Source organism: Aspergillus pseudoviridinutans (genome assembly GCF_018340605.1).
Source record: "Aspergillus pseudoviridinutans IFM 55266 DNA, scaffold_2, whole genome shotgun sequence".
NCBI classification, from domain to species: Eukaryota; Fungi; Ascomycota; class Eurotiomycetes; order Eurotiales; family Aspergillaceae; genus Aspergillus; species Aspergillus pseudoviridinutans.
Window position 1 is genome coordinate 3,386,326 of NW_025091282.1, and position 14,964 is coordinate 3,401,289.

Consider the following 14,964-nt stretch of genomic DNA (forward strand, 5'->3'; position numbering starts at 1 on the left):
GTAGACAACGTCTCCGCGGACAGAAGAAATCTATATATTAAAGAGAAAGAAAGAAAAGTGGGTATGTTGCAAGCTACGAAGAAACCCATAGAAAAGGACATATGGACAGGATTTGAATCAATGTATCGCGGGTCAAAAGATACAAGACCAAGAAAGCAACCGGCTTAAGCAGCGGCCAATTCCGTCCCAGGAGCAGCAACAGCAGCCGCACCAAAGAGCCTCTCTCTCCACTCGCCGCACACGGCCTCGAACCCACTGACGACATCCCGACAGACGCGGCCAGCTTCGCGGTCTCGCAACCGGCGGTCCCAGTCCCCCTTTTCGATCCACCGGGTGCCTTCTTCGCGGCCTTCCTCCTCGCGGCGCAGCTCGGCGACGAGTTCCCGTGCGGACCGCAGTCGTCGCGAGGCGGTTGCAGTTAGCTGTCGCGATTCGTAGAGGGTGTCGCTTAGGCCGCGGAGGGAGAGGGTGAGGTCCGTGGTTTGTGCGATAAGAGTCTGGAGGCAGACGAGTGGGTTCAAAGTGGGCGACTGCGAAGGTGTGGTTGGTCTGGAGTGACGTGGCTGGCCGGGGAACGGGTAGGGCAGGTTAGGCAGGAGGCCTTCGTCGATGAGTGGGATTAGCTCGTCAATTGCGTCCGGAGAGAGGAGCGGATAGGGGGAGAAGAGGAGAGGGTGCGTGAGGGTCTGGAGCGTTCTGGTCTGGTGGGTTAAATGTGAGGTAATTGAGGTGTGTGCTGTTATTAATCTGCAGAGGTCAGCAGATGCTTGGAGTTTCATCAACTCAGAAGACGTACCTCATGGCGTTGTTCTCGATCCCGCTCTGGCTCCCTAGGTCCCGGAGCGTCTCAACAACACGTTTGATGACATGATCGTTCTCACTGCCGTTGTTCTCGATCCCTCGCCGGGCTAAGCTTTCGATCTCAGCCATCTGCCCCTCCAGACTAGGCGATATATCTGCCGCTTCCTCGAAATCGGACTCGTTGCCGTAGTCGGAGCCATCGTATTGCGATTCATGTCGCCGGTGATTTCGTTGTGTGCCGTTGCGAGCTTTGACCCGAGGCGGTTGCAGCGAGGCATGGCCCGGCGCGTAATCCGACAAGGGCGATCGCGGTCCCATATTGTAGTCGTCCTCTCCGTCACTTCTGGTTGTGCCTTGTAGGTCCCCTGGTGCATTGTCCTGACCAGAGACGTAGCCATAACCCCCTTCCTCTTCTTCATCCCACGCGTCCGCGAGTTCGTCTGCAAGGTTTCCCAGCCCCCCTGCGGTGTCTGCAGGGCCTCCGAAGTCACCTGATAGCCTGTACGACCCGTTCCTGGCTTGCGCATTCCGCTGGCGGGGTTCACCCGGCGAAGGGGGCGCTGAGGAACGAGGCGTCCGAGGCGATCGTGTAGGACTCTGAGAGAAACCATTGGGAGCGTAGGTTCCAGGGGAGATGGGGTCGAAATCGAGGTTGGAGGACTGACTGTGACTATGGCGGTGAGATAGCCTCAGGGGGGACGGTGGGATGGCCGGCATGATGCAGGAGTTAAAAAGGAGGTCAAGGATCCCACGTGGGATGCTGACAAGGAATGCAGACAACAGCCAACTGGGAATCACTCCTCAAGGTTTTGGATGTCCTGACAGATCAACTGTGTTGTCTTACTTCTCAGGGTTGAGAGGTCTATATCGTCAAATGTCGATCGCGGAATGAGCTGGACGCGGGCAGGGGGGCCCACTGAGGAGAGGAAATAACAAGACAGGATGGCTCAATAATCATAGCATCACCAGGATGCTGGAAGAGTAGAAGGAGAGACAAGAGAATGGACGAATCTCATGACACAAAGAATGAATTTCTCAATAAGAATGATAAAGGATGATGATTCGAAGGCAAATGAACTACTCAGAGGAATAAACAACCGCTCTTCCCGTGACCGCCGAAGCCCCAATCAGATCATTTGATTTAGATCGGCTTCATTATTTCATCTTCACCCCACACCACCAAGAGCTTCACTTCTACTGAGCTTGCCCACGGCCATTGACAGCCATTTCCTATTAATAGCAAAAATGAGTTCCATCCGGCGCATGTCCCCAACGGACCTCCTCTCCCTGAACCTTACCAACCTCGACCCGCTGACCGAAAACTACGATCTGGGCTTCTACCTCAACTACCTCATGCGATGGCCCTCGCTCTTCAGCGCCGTCAAAGACCGCACAGAAGGCATAGTCGGATACAGTACGTGCAAGCCACAGCGCAGCTATATCACCACTGTAAGGCAGTCACGGCGCTAATGAAATCACACAATAGTCATGGGCAAACTCGAAGAACAACACCCGTCTATGCGCCACTCGGAACACTACACACCCTGGCACGGACATATTACTGTGCTGACTGTTGCCCCAGCCTGGAGACGCCTGGGCCACGCGCGCCGCCTGACAGAGCGACTCGAGAACGGATCCGATATCAACGATGCCTGGTTTGTGGATCTATACGTGCGCGCGGGGAATAAGGTCGCTGTGGGGATGTACAAGGGAATGGGGTACTCCGTATTCAGGCGGGTTGTCAATTACTACAGCGATGACCCGACGGGGATGTCGGATTCGGGCGAGGATGCGTTCGACATGCGCAAGCCGTGCAGTCGAGATAAGAAATTGCAGCATATACGCGAGAATGGGGAGGAGTTTTTGGTGAATCCGGAGGATGTTTCGTAGCAGGTAGCGTTCGTCTTTCCGTTTGAGCGGGCTGTGGGGCTTGATGCAGTTGATTTAGCATGCTGGCGTTGGGGGTTTATACTATGGTTTTCTGCGGCAATATGGATTCGAAAACATGGGATGATGATAGACAAAATCACTTTTATTTTTTCACTGAGAATGCTAGACCATATCATGCATGGTGTATATATGAAACAATGCGAAGAACCCATGAACAACTGTTCACGATGCAAACCCGAAAGCAAAGCCACGGCCTCACTCTATAATGCAATATTGATCTATGACCCTGAAACCGACTGATGCATCTGTCATGTGTACCGATTATTATAACATGTGCTTTGAATAAGCCACAAACGCTTCGCATGAGTCGTGCAATGTTGGTAACACTGGTGGCTATCATGCTCTGACGAGCAGCCGCGGCCCGGTGCGCGAGAATCGCAGGGCCGCAAAAATAGCGGCTGCCGTGATGAGGCAGCAAGCGGTAAAGAGTTGAACCCCGAGGTATTTATGGGTATCACCCATGATGGCTCCACCAATTGGTGTTCCAATCAGCAAACCAATCGAGGTTGTGGCGAAGATCATGCCAAGACGAGTACCCAGGTCGCGCATATCTTTGGTCAAAGTGACCATGACTACCGGTGGGAGTGAGACAAACCCACCGGAGCAGAGTCCGTACAGGACGGCAAGAACAATGATGCCGGGTACATTGTGCACGCCAATCCAGGCAAAGGCCAGAACAGCCGTAGCTGTGGCAGCTGGCGTCATCATGTTCAGAGGGCCGGTGTGATCAGCAACGAAGTTGGGAAAGATTCGTCCCACGGTAGAACCCGCGTTAAGCATGGAGAGCAGATAGAACCCCAGATTCGCATCGACGATTCCCGTGTCGATGGCATAGGACTGCACGTAGAACAAGAAGTTATAGAAGCCCAGGAAGCCCAGAAACATGGCAACGGCGAACATCACGAACGCTGGTTCTTTAAAGGCAGACAGCTGGACCAATTTGCGTTTCTCGGTAGGCATAAATCGCATGCGCATGAGTGATAGGGAGATGCAGCAGGTTCCGAAAGCTACGAAGCCCAGCGCGCGAGTCGCCCACGCAAATCCAACTTGGTCCTGCAGCTTATTGAACATTATCGGATAGACCACACCCCCAATACTGCTGCCTGAAGCTGCCACTCCGTTGGCTAATCCTCGCTTCCGCTTGAAGTATTGCGGAAGAATAGCAACCGAGGGAACGAATAGGCATCCAGCAGCCAGGCCGACACAGATTCCCTGACAGAGGATCAAGTGCCAATACTGCGAAGAGATACTGGTCATCATCAAGGCAAATGAGAGCATGACGGTGCCAAATATGACCAGAGCTCGAAAGTATCCCGCGTCAAACAACGGGCCGGTCACTACTCCAAAGAGCATCAGAAGAAACGATTGCAGAGATCCAATCCAGGCAATGGACGATGACGAAACATTGGAGAGAAGATTTTGTTCATAGTATGTCTGGAAAGCGCCCCATGTATTGATCACACCCCTAAGACGACCTTGCGATTAGCGGTTCGAAAGAGCAGACTCAAACTGTCATGCATTGAGAAAGTACCTACCATGAGTTGAAGAATAGGAAGAATGACCCAACGACCTGCAGCCATGCCAGGACGCCTGTATCGAAGGTTGGCTCTTCTGAATATTTCTCTCCGGACTGCTGTTCTGATGTGTCGGATGTGCGCATATTGCTCTCATCATTGTTGCTATTCGCCGAGGGCGCAACGGCCGTATCCTCCGCATGTGCCCCCATCCCCATTCCTGTCCTTCTAGAGCAATATCGTACAGATCGGACTCAGCGCGCGATGAACCACGGCCGATTCTATATGTAGCGGAGACGTGACGGCGAATTATGCAAGAAGGGGATGTATAGTCAAAAAGTCCGCATAGAAATACAAGTTGAAGACCGACGATGAATTGATTCAAAGCGGAGGAAAATAATTCAAATCAAGAATCACCCAACAGCTGTCAATTCTATCACATGCGACACGGAAAAAGCAGCAGATGCGCAAGACCAAATTTATATACGATCTGGATTTCTCAGCAACCCTTAAGAGTCAGCGGGGCAACCAAAAAATCCCAAGCTTGCCAGCCAGAGTACCGATACGAAGGAGAGATCCACTGTGAGCCGATTCATAAGCATTCCTAGGGAGATCAGAGGAGTGAGTCAGTCTTCAAGACTCCAAACTCTAGACATAAACCCTTTTTTGGGCGTCGGTTGTATCGGACCGCGCCCTTTGACCCTACAGGTCAAGATTTGATAGGTGTAGTAAATACTTGCGGCATTGACTACCGCTAGAAGCCTGGAAGAATTCATCCTTGTTCTTGGGGTAACTCCGAAAGTCTTCTCCATTCAAGCAATAATGGCCAACGGCTCCATGGATAACCGAGGGACAAGGGCCCACTCAACTACCAAAGTCGGTAGCGAACTCAGGCCTTGAAGACAAGTAGGCAATATGGTCATATGCTTTCGCATAAGATCCGCTGTAACTGTGATTGATTATCAGATGAGGTAGCAATTAGAACGGGCCCGGGGTGAACTAAGGCGTCCCAGGGGCCCAAAAGCATGGACAACGTGATGTGCCGACTTATCCAGCGGGGAAGGATATGCTTACTTCATGATGCTTGAGGCTTGATTCTCATTAATAATAAAAACGAGGCGCATAAGATTGCGCCCTAACAGTAGCTTTGGATGCTGCTGGACACAAGAATAAAGTTCCCCTGATCATGTTGAAATTCTGAACAGACGAAGAATTGAAGTTAATCTAAACGCGTCTGAAGCCAAGTAAAAAGAAAAGATCACAGTAAGACTTGACTTTGCGGCGGAATGTGGATCGCCAACTCGGGGGCTTTGCGGCAGACTCCGAAAGACCGAATCCACGTTTTCCCGCATTTCGATCTCCGTGTGCTTTACCCGAGTCAGATCGTTCGGGAGCATGAACCAGACTTTAGCTTCCCATTTGCAGTTATGGAGAGATGAGAGACAGAATTCAAGATTATAACGATATCCGCGGAGATCGTAACAGTATCCGCACGATTGAAGAATATGTTGATGATTACTGTATGATACTGCGAAAGCAACATTGTGTTGACAGCCTGGTTGTTATCACATGCTGTCGGATCTCACGCTAAGCTTCTTTTGGAAGAAGGCTGTATCCTTATGGTTACAGACATCGGACAGATCGCATCATATTGGAGTCCACCAACACGAGTTCATCAAGCTCAAAATCACTGAGGTCAGGTGGAGGTACAGACTTGCTATCTACTCGTCTTGTCGTAACCGCTACTCCAGCCTGCAAAGGGACAAAAGAAATGGAGGTTTCGTACCCTTCAGGGGGAACTCTCCGGTACTCTTCACCCTTCGCATACTTCGTGGTGTTCCATTATGCTTTGCCCTGATATCGTGCAATAGGGAGTTATGCTCGACTGCTGTGAGCGCAGGCTTCCAGACAGTACATATAGCATACCTTTTGTTGGAAATGCTAGAGACTATTGGAAACTCCAGGTGTTTGAGGACGTGGATAATACCCGGACCAATGGAGTGAACGTAACTTTTTTTTCATATTCTATCCATCAAACGTCAAGTATACTTGTTTTTCTGTTCTTTGCTTAATTCCAAATCCCGGCGACCGGATCATTAGCAATGCAATGAACGGTTCGCTTCCTGCTCCCAAACTCCGAACGCTATGCGGGACGTCAAATCAGAAGACCATAATTGGAATGACAAGTAGAAACAAATAGCTCCGTCTCAACAGACATCCACCCAAAGTGTGATCAGATTTAGAGTAACTCTTCACACGTCCAGTCCTCGTACCTAGATTTTTGAAGGCGGATTAGACTTGCGTCCATGCTCAAGGTGAAGGGATAGCTTACGTTCCATCTGGCAGATATCTCCTCACAATGAGTGGGATCTTCTTCTGGTTCAGCTCCTTGATGGCAATCTGCAAAGGATCTGTCTCTCCCTCGAGATCTACAAGCACAGGAGCATTCATACTGTGACAAAGGTCAGTTCCACGGTCTTCGCATGCCACATCTCGCACGATGACGAACCTGATCTGCAAAGCTCTGGTACCCAGGACTCGTGCCCTTTCGTATTTGGTCATGTACGGGGTTGTCTTGCGTTCTTCGTTAGGGATTTTCTTCGCCCGTGCTTGTTCCACGACCTTGCCCGAATATCCCGCACTGGGATCGCCAGAGACGACAATACGGTCACCATTGACTGCCGGCGTATAAGCATCATCCGCATAGCTATCGGCGCCTCCCTCGGCAGCTTCGATATCCTCGGGGTTTATGAAGTCTTCGGGCTCATTCTCGTCGAACACCTCCTCCGCCGGCTCGTAGTCGTAGCTGTAAAATGTGCGAGTCAGAACGGCTGAACTAGCTCAAGAAACCATTTTTGCCAGTGGATTGTGCAGCGAGCAAGTGGACTGCTTCCAATCCAGACTGGAAAATGCAGTCTAAATGAGGTGTCCTTACGTTTCCTCAGCGTCGTGATCTCCGTAGTCAGACATGGTGTCAAATTGAAGCTGGCAAACCAAATGGATAATAATCAAGCGAGCGTGTTCAGCAGCCACACAAATGAAGGGACGACCAATATCACGTCCAGGAATTGAGACGCCGCGGAAAGATCGACCTTGCGACAGGCTTGATGAAGACGAAGATTTCGATGTCGCGACCCTCCAAAAATGGCGGCGGAAAAAGTTCCTTGGCCCCGTTTGACCCTAAGCCCTTTCGGGTCAGCTTCGTCACCGCTTTTAATATCAGGCCCTGGCAAAATTTTTAAATATAAGACGTCCTTATCAGCAGTTGAATGTGCGCTTAATGCGTTGACCATTGTTCAGTCTATGCTCTTAATGGTTGTCTTCCTGTGAAAGCCTAATATCAAGGGCTCTGTTTGAGCCATGGGTGAGAAGCGCAAACTGGAGTCGGATGCGCTCGCTATCCCGAACAAATCTCGGAAACACACGGCCCTGGACGATGCTGGTAAGACGCTTGACACCGGGATTGAATTGGCTCTGGAGCTGAACATCGCTGTCGCAGATCAGATATACGAAGAGCCTCAGTCAGATCCCGATTATGTATCTTCCGATGAAGCGAGTGTGAACAGCGACAGTCTCCACGAGACTCCGGCGACACCGTTCTCTACAACCTCAGCTAAATATCCTTCGGAGCTGAAAACCCACCGCTGCCCCTTCGATGGTTGCACAAAGGCATTCAACCGGCCAGCGCGGCTTCAAGAACACCTGCGCTCCCATAACAATGAGAGAATCTTCAAGTGCACATTCGAAGAATGTGACAAGACGTTCCTCCGCGCATCTCATCTGAATCACCATATCAAAAGCGCACACACTGGGGTCCGAGACTACGTATGTGACCGTCCTGGCTGTGGGAAGAGCTTCGTGACCGGCTCGCGGCTCCGTCGACACTTGGCTGCCCACGATGGACGAGATAAGTACCGCTGCACGGAGTACCCGCCTTGCAATGAGACGTTTCGGAAGCATTCCACCCTTCAAAAACACATCATGACCGCACATCTGAAGCAAAAACCTTTCCAATGCCCGCACGTAGACCCGAGCACCGGGCAGAAATGTTCAATGGCATTTGACACGGCAGGGCACCTTCGAGCCCACGAAAGCCGCATTCACACCGAGAAACGTTTTAGCTGCACGGAATGCTCCCAGCACGCAGAGGACGCCTCAGCAATCTTTCCCACCTACGCCCTCCTACAAGCTCATATCCGATCCGTCCACCCCCCTCAATGTCCCAACTGCGCTCTCACCTGCGCGACATCCCGCGAACTCCGCCGTCATCTGGAAGTCGCGCACGGCGACGTCAGTCTCGAGGAACGCAAGACATTCGCTTGCACCGTCCCCGGCTGCGACCGCAGCTTCACCAAGAAGGGAAATCTAACCGTGCACATCCGCACCGTCCACCAAGGCGAGAAACGCTTCGTCTGCGGCGAGACCGACCTCTCGTCCTCGAAAAAGGTGCCCGGCTGGAACAACGACGGCTGCGGCAAGCGATACGGGAGCAAGCTCGCGCTGGAAGAACACATCCGCACCGCACACCTGGGCTACCAGAACGCCAAAGCCGAACGCCGCCAACGTCTCGGCCTCACCCGCGAACGACAGCATTCCACCGCAACCTCACCTGGTGTGTCCGCGCTGGCCGCGCTCACGGGTGAGGGCTACGCCGAGGAAACGGGCCGCCACATCTCGTGTCTTGTTGAGTCGTGCCCGCATCGATTCCACAGAGACTATGACCTCTGGGTCCATATGAGCGGCAAGCATAATTTCTCCGAAGAGGAAACCCGGGATCTATTTCTGCGGCGGGCGCTGCTCGCGCATGAGTTCGGCGCGTCTGCTTCTGCGTCCTCGTCCTCTGAGGAACTGTTTGGGGGCATCTACGGCCTCGAATTCGATAACGATCCTTCGTCGTATGACCCGTATGCGTTGAACGGGACGGAGACTATAGCGGCTTCTGGCGCGGTCGAGGCGAAGCCGTTGCCTACGCACGGCGCCAATGTAATGATGCATGACAGCAATTCTACGATACCCACTACTGGCGATGATATGGCGCTGATTGATCCTGTACTGGCTTACGATATGATGGAGTCGTAGCTTTGGAGCGATTTACTGTTGGTTATTTTCGGGAGTTCACTATGGCCAAAACTTTTCTTTCATAGATTCTATCCTTGAGCTGATCATGATAAATGAGGAATATGCTGGATCAAATCTACTTCTTTCAACCACTACCCGGATCATATGTAGATCGCATAGATGGCTGTCAACCTCATGCTCGTACTCCTACGCAAATCTAGCAGGCTGTTAAGAAGCAAACTACTATAATCAATTCCAATCGCTCACCTTTACTTTCAACAGCACAGTATTGACGATGATCGAGCTGCTGCAGGTCAGTAGTCGTCAGGTTTCAGAGTTCCGACCTATCAAACCAGGCCCGTTGGAGAAGGTCTGGTCTGGCTGTCAGTCCACTCCTGGCCTCAGTGTCAGCATTCACAAAGCAATACCCAGTGATGCCCCAAGCGGAGACACTCATCTCGGCGTGAGTCAGTACGTTGCACGGAATTCAGCATCATGACCTGGTTGGTTGAACAGTTAGCTGCTGGCTCCGCTCCGCGTAACGTGAGATAAAAATGGAAAAATGCATCAACCATGCGTAACAGAACAAAATTCACAAAAGGGAGTATGAGCAATTATTGTAAGTACATATGTGCTTTTCTTTTTCCTGCTTTTTCATTCATGTCCCTGGAAATGAGTGTCTTTGTTTCTTCGATGTCGAAACTAGATAGGCCGCAATGCCTCGACAAGTGCCAACAGAAGACCGGCCCCGAGCGCATGCGATCATCGCAGCCAGAAAGCTTCAAGAAGACAAAAGTTATCTTCATCCACGAAGAAACAATTTGGGAACCAAGGGGTTTGTGCTAGATGCGACGGAAGAGGATGGAAGCCCGTACCAAACCAGATTGAAACTGATCCTTGAGACTGAACGCAGCTCAAGCCGCAATCCATGACTTCCTCCCGTTCTTTTTTAATTTATCTCTTTTTTTTGCCGATTTTTGAATGTTCCCTGAGAGGAGATGGCCAAGTTACTGTCCAAAGGCGGATATTCAACGGATCGCTGGCCCAAGCAACATCAAGGCTGTGCAGGACGTCGCTGCCGGCGTGCAGTTTAAATCCTAGATGGAACGTGCGTAACCTGCGAAGTGATAAACCAATTGCTGTTCCTCTGGGGAAGCAGGATGGTCAAGAGCTGTTTCATCAGCAAGAAGGCTTGCAGAAGGAATAGCCAATGGACTGGTTCTCTTTGCCATATTCTGCTAAGCAAGTAGAAGTTAGCAATCTCCATAAAAAGATCAGGCAATTTAGTTCATTCCCTATGTAGACTGACTGTGCGATTGCCCTCCCATGCTCCAGCGAGAGATCCATGAATTTCGGGGAATTCAGTGACCATACGAATCTGCATGCCCTTGGAAGATTGGCGACCAGAGGTGCCGTGGTTAGAATAGCCCTGCTTCTTGTCGCTCTTCTTCAGAAAAGAGGCCATCTCAACCTGGCACCACACCAAAATTTTGGCAGATCTGAAGACGTCAATAAAGAAGGCCGGGTTGCGGTTCGCGTAGATCTCGTCGTCGTAGGGAAATGGCGTCGGGACCTGGGATTTAATCGAGCTGGGGCACAGTCTGACCTCGGCAAGTTTCTGCATGAAGAGGATGTAGCTGGCACTCGGTTTCTCAGAGGGCTTGTGGATGGTAAAGTTACGAGCAACGTCGCAAAAGAGATGAACGGCCGCTAGTCCTCTCGCTAGACCAAGCCACTGAGCAACCTTGAACAGCAGACTCATGATTTTTTTCTGATGATCGTCCAGAGGCCAATCAGACACATCGACAAGATCAGCACCGGTAGATGACGAGCGAGGGATCCTGATATGTTCTGGTGGCAGCCATCCAAATCCACGAGCCTTATCAGGGTCATGCTCCATGACATGGTGTTTGAAAAACTGATGGAACCTTGTGAGCTCAATTTCAGAGGACAGATAGTTGTTCCAGCCAATGCATGCCTGAGAACTGTCACACCGCTGTGCCCTMATGCTTGTCAACACCGTGCGCTCAGTACAGACGGGGAGATCACTATAGAAGTGTCCTGTGTTCATTGTGGTCAGCTTCATCGGCAGGGGGAACAGTGACGTGAAATCTTACTTTCCTCATCAATCTCCTCCGTTGCAGACCGCATGTCACGCTCGAACGCTCGAATCACCTTAATGGACGCTTCAAGTGTCTCGCAGGACTTGCCAATCTCAAAGGGCCTGCAGTTGATCCAATATATGGTCTTGTCATCGTCTCCACGCAAAGTCGATAGCAGCCGTCTCAACATCTCTATCTCGGACATGAAGAACGTCTCATCGACCAGTTGAGTCTCGCTTGGCTCACATAGAGCAATGGGATAACGAGCACGAAGCCACCGAACTAGCTTCACTTGGGCGGTTTCGATCTTGCCGTCGGTCTGAAGAAGGAGGATCAAGAGATGGGCGAAGGAGCTGGGGAATAGATCTTCCTCGAGCAGTGGTAGCATAGCCATGATCTCTCGAGTAAGGGAGTCGGGATCGAATCCTTTGGCAAATTCGTCCATCAGTTGGGCAAAGTCCTGAAGCTCGGCCGCGGTGATTTCTTTGACTTTCTGGTCAGCCCAAGGCAGATCCTCATCTTCACTCTCTTCGATATCGTCATGTCCAACGGTAGTCTCAAATGGATCCTCGCATTCAAACTCAGGCGAGAGAGGGAACACGTCCATATTGGCGACAAAAGGCTCAGCCACTGCTCATTGGATGTTTCGAGGCCTGAGACAGACAAAACACAACAAAAGTACGACAAAAGAAACGCCAAAATGGTATCGAATAATAAACGATACGTTTCGGTGATGTAAAGAAGGAGAGATTTGGGAGAGATGAAAAGGAGTGGAGGGGAGGAAGAGGTCACGGATGTGCTGAGGGTGAATGAGCAATGAGCAGTGAATATCTGTTGTCATGGCGAGGATGCCACACACGACATCATTTAAAGAGGAAGAACCTCAAGAACAGATATTCACTTTTTCCTGAGAATCTGTCATTAGAGCTATTATCGGTCAATCTCAGTGACAAACTGGATTATCCCTGGATTCAAGGTAAGAACAGCAGTCATATGAGGCTATCTTCCCTGCCAGTTGAGTCTTCAGTCCAGAGTAATGATTCTCCAACTCTGACTGAGTTCATATATGCCTCCACATTATCGGCATAGCAAAAGACAGATACACGGTCAGTCGCTCCTGTTTCACCACTTGGGCAGCCGTGTTAGCTTAGGCCTAGTTCGACAATTAAGGCCATAATCTTCAGCAATGATCTCGAGGACTGATCCTCGTGAATCCATCACGAATCAGATGTTCCACCTGAGAATAACGCCGGAAAGACGGCGCTGTCAAAAGCTATACTGTTTGCAAGTTGAAAGAGTTCACACAACTGAAATGTGGACGTCCTTTCCGTTCGAACGGTCTATCAGAAGCATATAGCAGTCGACTTCCTGATTTAAGTCGAATTCCTTGCGGGTTTGGAACACGTTGATCCTCAGAGTCAAATGCATCGAGTCGGACTGACAGTCTACCTGTAGTCTGAGTCTTGAATCGTCCAGCGTCTGCTTTTCGGTGTGCTGAATGGCGCCTTCCTGGAGGATGAGCCCAAGCAGAGCCTCTGAATGTCCCCTAGGATATCTTTCTGATCTTCTCAGACAATCCATGATCTGAGAAATGTCTACAGAATAGTGGACCAGAGCGATATGGCCTATTTGGATGTTCGTAAATTGCCAAGGACGTTCACGTCGAAAAGACTAACATGAGTATGGAACAGCGCAGATAATCGAGACCTGGACCTCCCCATCGTACCCCTCATTCATCAAGTCAATTTGAAATGTGGATACTACTGATCGATTGGATGTCAGAATCTAATATTGGTCTTTTCTTATTCCTCGATAATTATAAAGATCATACCTCACGCCAAGAGCATATACTCGGTACAGAGAGCCCAGGCGTCCGGTGATGACCTGTGCGATAGTTAGATCTACGACGTGACGTAAGGTGATGGTGGCTTGTCGAGGATACGATCGAGATTCAGTCACCGCGAATGCTCTCAAGTTTCCAAGGCGAACTTGGACTGCCACTACTACTGCATGAGGATGAGGGAATATCTGTCTAATAAATTATGATTACGTGGTTGATCATCAAGGGCTCCTCGTTGATCATCCGAATCCATGGGTCAAGAGAAAATTAAGCCCACTGCTGAGGTCATAATCTGCTATCTGGCACTCCGTTTACAGCAAAGATCGCTGCTTTTCAGTGCGCGTCCGATGGGGTTCTCATGGGAAGCTCCGCTCTAACTACCGAGTCTAAGGCGATAAACTCGCTGTCGGTGAATCGCTACCACATATCACTTACTAGACGATCGCTGTGTCAAGATCTAGTACAATTATACCGTTGTAATTCAAACAGGTCCATTCATCGCTGCTGGGGTTCGAAAAGAAAATCACCAACATCGGCCCTGTATGGTGGCAAGGCGTGCCTTTCCCTTTGCGCAATAACCATGGAGACAAATCAAGTGGCTTGATCCATGGCATGCAGCCAGGGACAGACCGGACAGGCACAGAAGTGTGAGGACTTGGAAATTAGTCTTCGACTGCCCTTTCGTCAACCGAGAAGTTTGCCACTGGTTACCTTGCCTTGATAAAGACCGGCAGCAGGATGATATGAAATCCTCCTTGAAATTCCTGCGGGGGAAATATACAGAGGTACCTACACAGTAGAGCCTAAGGTAGGCAATAGCCAGTGTTCCCCAAGGTGTGGCTGCATGGTATTGGGGCTTACAACGACCTGTAATGAATGACATTTACCTACGACGATTACCCTTGTGGCCATTCGGATGTGTACGGCTGCCAAGTGCTGTGCAGTTGTCAAAATGTCCAAATAATACCATCCAAACGTCCATGCAACTCCGCTATTAAACTGAATTGCTCTTAGCGCTCACCTATGTGGTCGCTTCTACTCGCCTCGTTGAAAATATGTGTGTGTTAACAAGGGTACTCTCCATATTCCGCCAAACAATCAGTACCTTAGTAAGAGCCGTAATGTAATTTAGCCGTCTAGTCTAGTCCGATAATAGACTTCTCGGCCTTTTCCCTAGGATTCTCTCTTGCCAGTAAGACATGCATATTCCTCTGTTGCTATATTTGGGTGTGTCGTTGACACACTGGAGTAAGGAGTACGCTGGACAGGGTCAGATACGTTTTTTCTTCTCTGAGCGACAAATTATCTTTCTGAGGCTCAACCCCTATTCGATATTGACGCATCTAAGATTCACTTTTGTTTATCCGTCCATAAGGGCACTACTATACAAATACTAATAGATTGCGTCTAGTCTACTGTATACATAAGTTACCCTAGGTAGGTAGATACAGACTACAGTATTTATTATTATTATTGGGCACTTCCTGTCTTTACCGCGGGGTGGTTGGTCTGGCCGCGTCACGGTTGATTTAGCAGCCAATGATAAATATTACTACTATTTACTATCATTATTCATTTTAACACTTACCAGTGACGGTCTACTAAATGATTACTCTGTTGATGTGACCTTTTACCTATAATTTAACATTGGCAACAGCAGTACACACGGAAGTGGAGGCACAAGAGAAGAATGTGTCTG

The 14,964-nt window shown here is 50.1% G+C and overlaps 6 protein-coding genes across 6 annotated transcripts; 2 read left to right on the top strand and 4 right to left on the bottom strand.

The window, feature by feature from the left end:
- Window positions 1-164: 164 nt before the first annotated feature.
- Asppvi_003239 (uncharacterized protein) lies at window positions 165-1,518 on the bottom strand (the record flags this gene model as incomplete). Its single annotated transcript, XM_043299208.1, has 2 exons — window positions 165-747; window positions 797-1,518. 2 exons carry the CDS (start codon window positions 1,516-1,518, stop codon window positions 165-167), a joined length of 1,305 nt encoding a protein of 434 aa, XP_043155143.1.
- A 528-nt stretch (window positions 1,519-2,046) lies between these two features.
- On the top strand, window positions 2,047-2,691 carry Asppvi_003240 (peptide alpha-N-acetyltransferase complex B subunit NAT3; the record flags this gene model as incomplete). The annotated part of the gene is made up of 2 exons (XM_043299209.1): window positions 2,047-2,215; window positions 2,288-2,691. The coding sequence occupies 2 exons, from the start codon at window positions 2,047-2,049 to the stop codon at window positions 2,689-2,691; spliced, it is 573 nt and encodes a 190-aa protein (XP_043155144.1).
- A 396-nt stretch (window positions 2,692-3,087) lies between these two features.
- Asppvi_003241 (MCT family MFS transporter) lies at window positions 3,088-4,483 on the bottom strand (the record flags this gene model as incomplete). Its single annotated transcript, XM_043299210.1, has 2 exons — window positions 3,088-4,216; window positions 4,287-4,483. 2 exons carry the CDS (start codon window positions 4,481-4,483, stop codon window positions 3,088-3,090), a joined length of 1,326 nt encoding a protein of 441 aa, XP_043155145.1.
- A 2,021-nt stretch (window positions 4,484-6,504) lies between these two features.
- Asppvi_003242 (DNA-directed RNA polymerase core subunit RPO26) lies at window positions 6,505-7,235 on the bottom strand (the record flags this gene model as incomplete). Its single annotated transcript, XM_043299211.1, has 4 exons — window positions 6,505-6,538; window positions 6,598-6,717; window positions 6,775-7,071; window positions 7,201-7,235. The coding sequence occupies 4 exons, from the start codon at window positions 7,233-7,235 to the stop codon at window positions 6,505-6,507; spliced, it is 486 nt and encodes a 161-aa protein (XP_043155146.1).
- A 390-nt stretch (window positions 7,236-7,625) lies between these two features.
- Window positions 7,626-9,344, top strand: Asppvi_003243 (strongly-conserved Zn-finger binding protein; the record flags this gene model as incomplete). Its single annotated transcript, XM_043299212.1, has 2 exons — window positions 7,626-7,707; window positions 7,765-9,344. The coding sequence occupies 2 exons, from the start codon at window positions 7,626-7,628 to the stop codon at window positions 9,342-9,344; spliced, it is 1,662 nt and encodes a 553-aa protein (XP_043155147.1).
- Window positions 9,345-10,420: 1,076 nt separating this feature from the next.
- Window positions 10,421-12,032, bottom strand: Asppvi_003244 (uncharacterized protein; the record flags this gene model as incomplete). The annotated part of the gene is made up of 3 exons (XM_043299213.1): window positions 10,421-10,561; window positions 10,633-11,384; window positions 11,441-12,032. The coding sequence occupies 3 exons, from the start codon at window positions 12,030-12,032 to the stop codon at window positions 10,421-10,423; spliced, it is 1,485 nt and encodes a 494-aa protein (XP_043155148.1).
- Window positions 12,033-14,964: the final 2,932 nt, after the last annotated feature.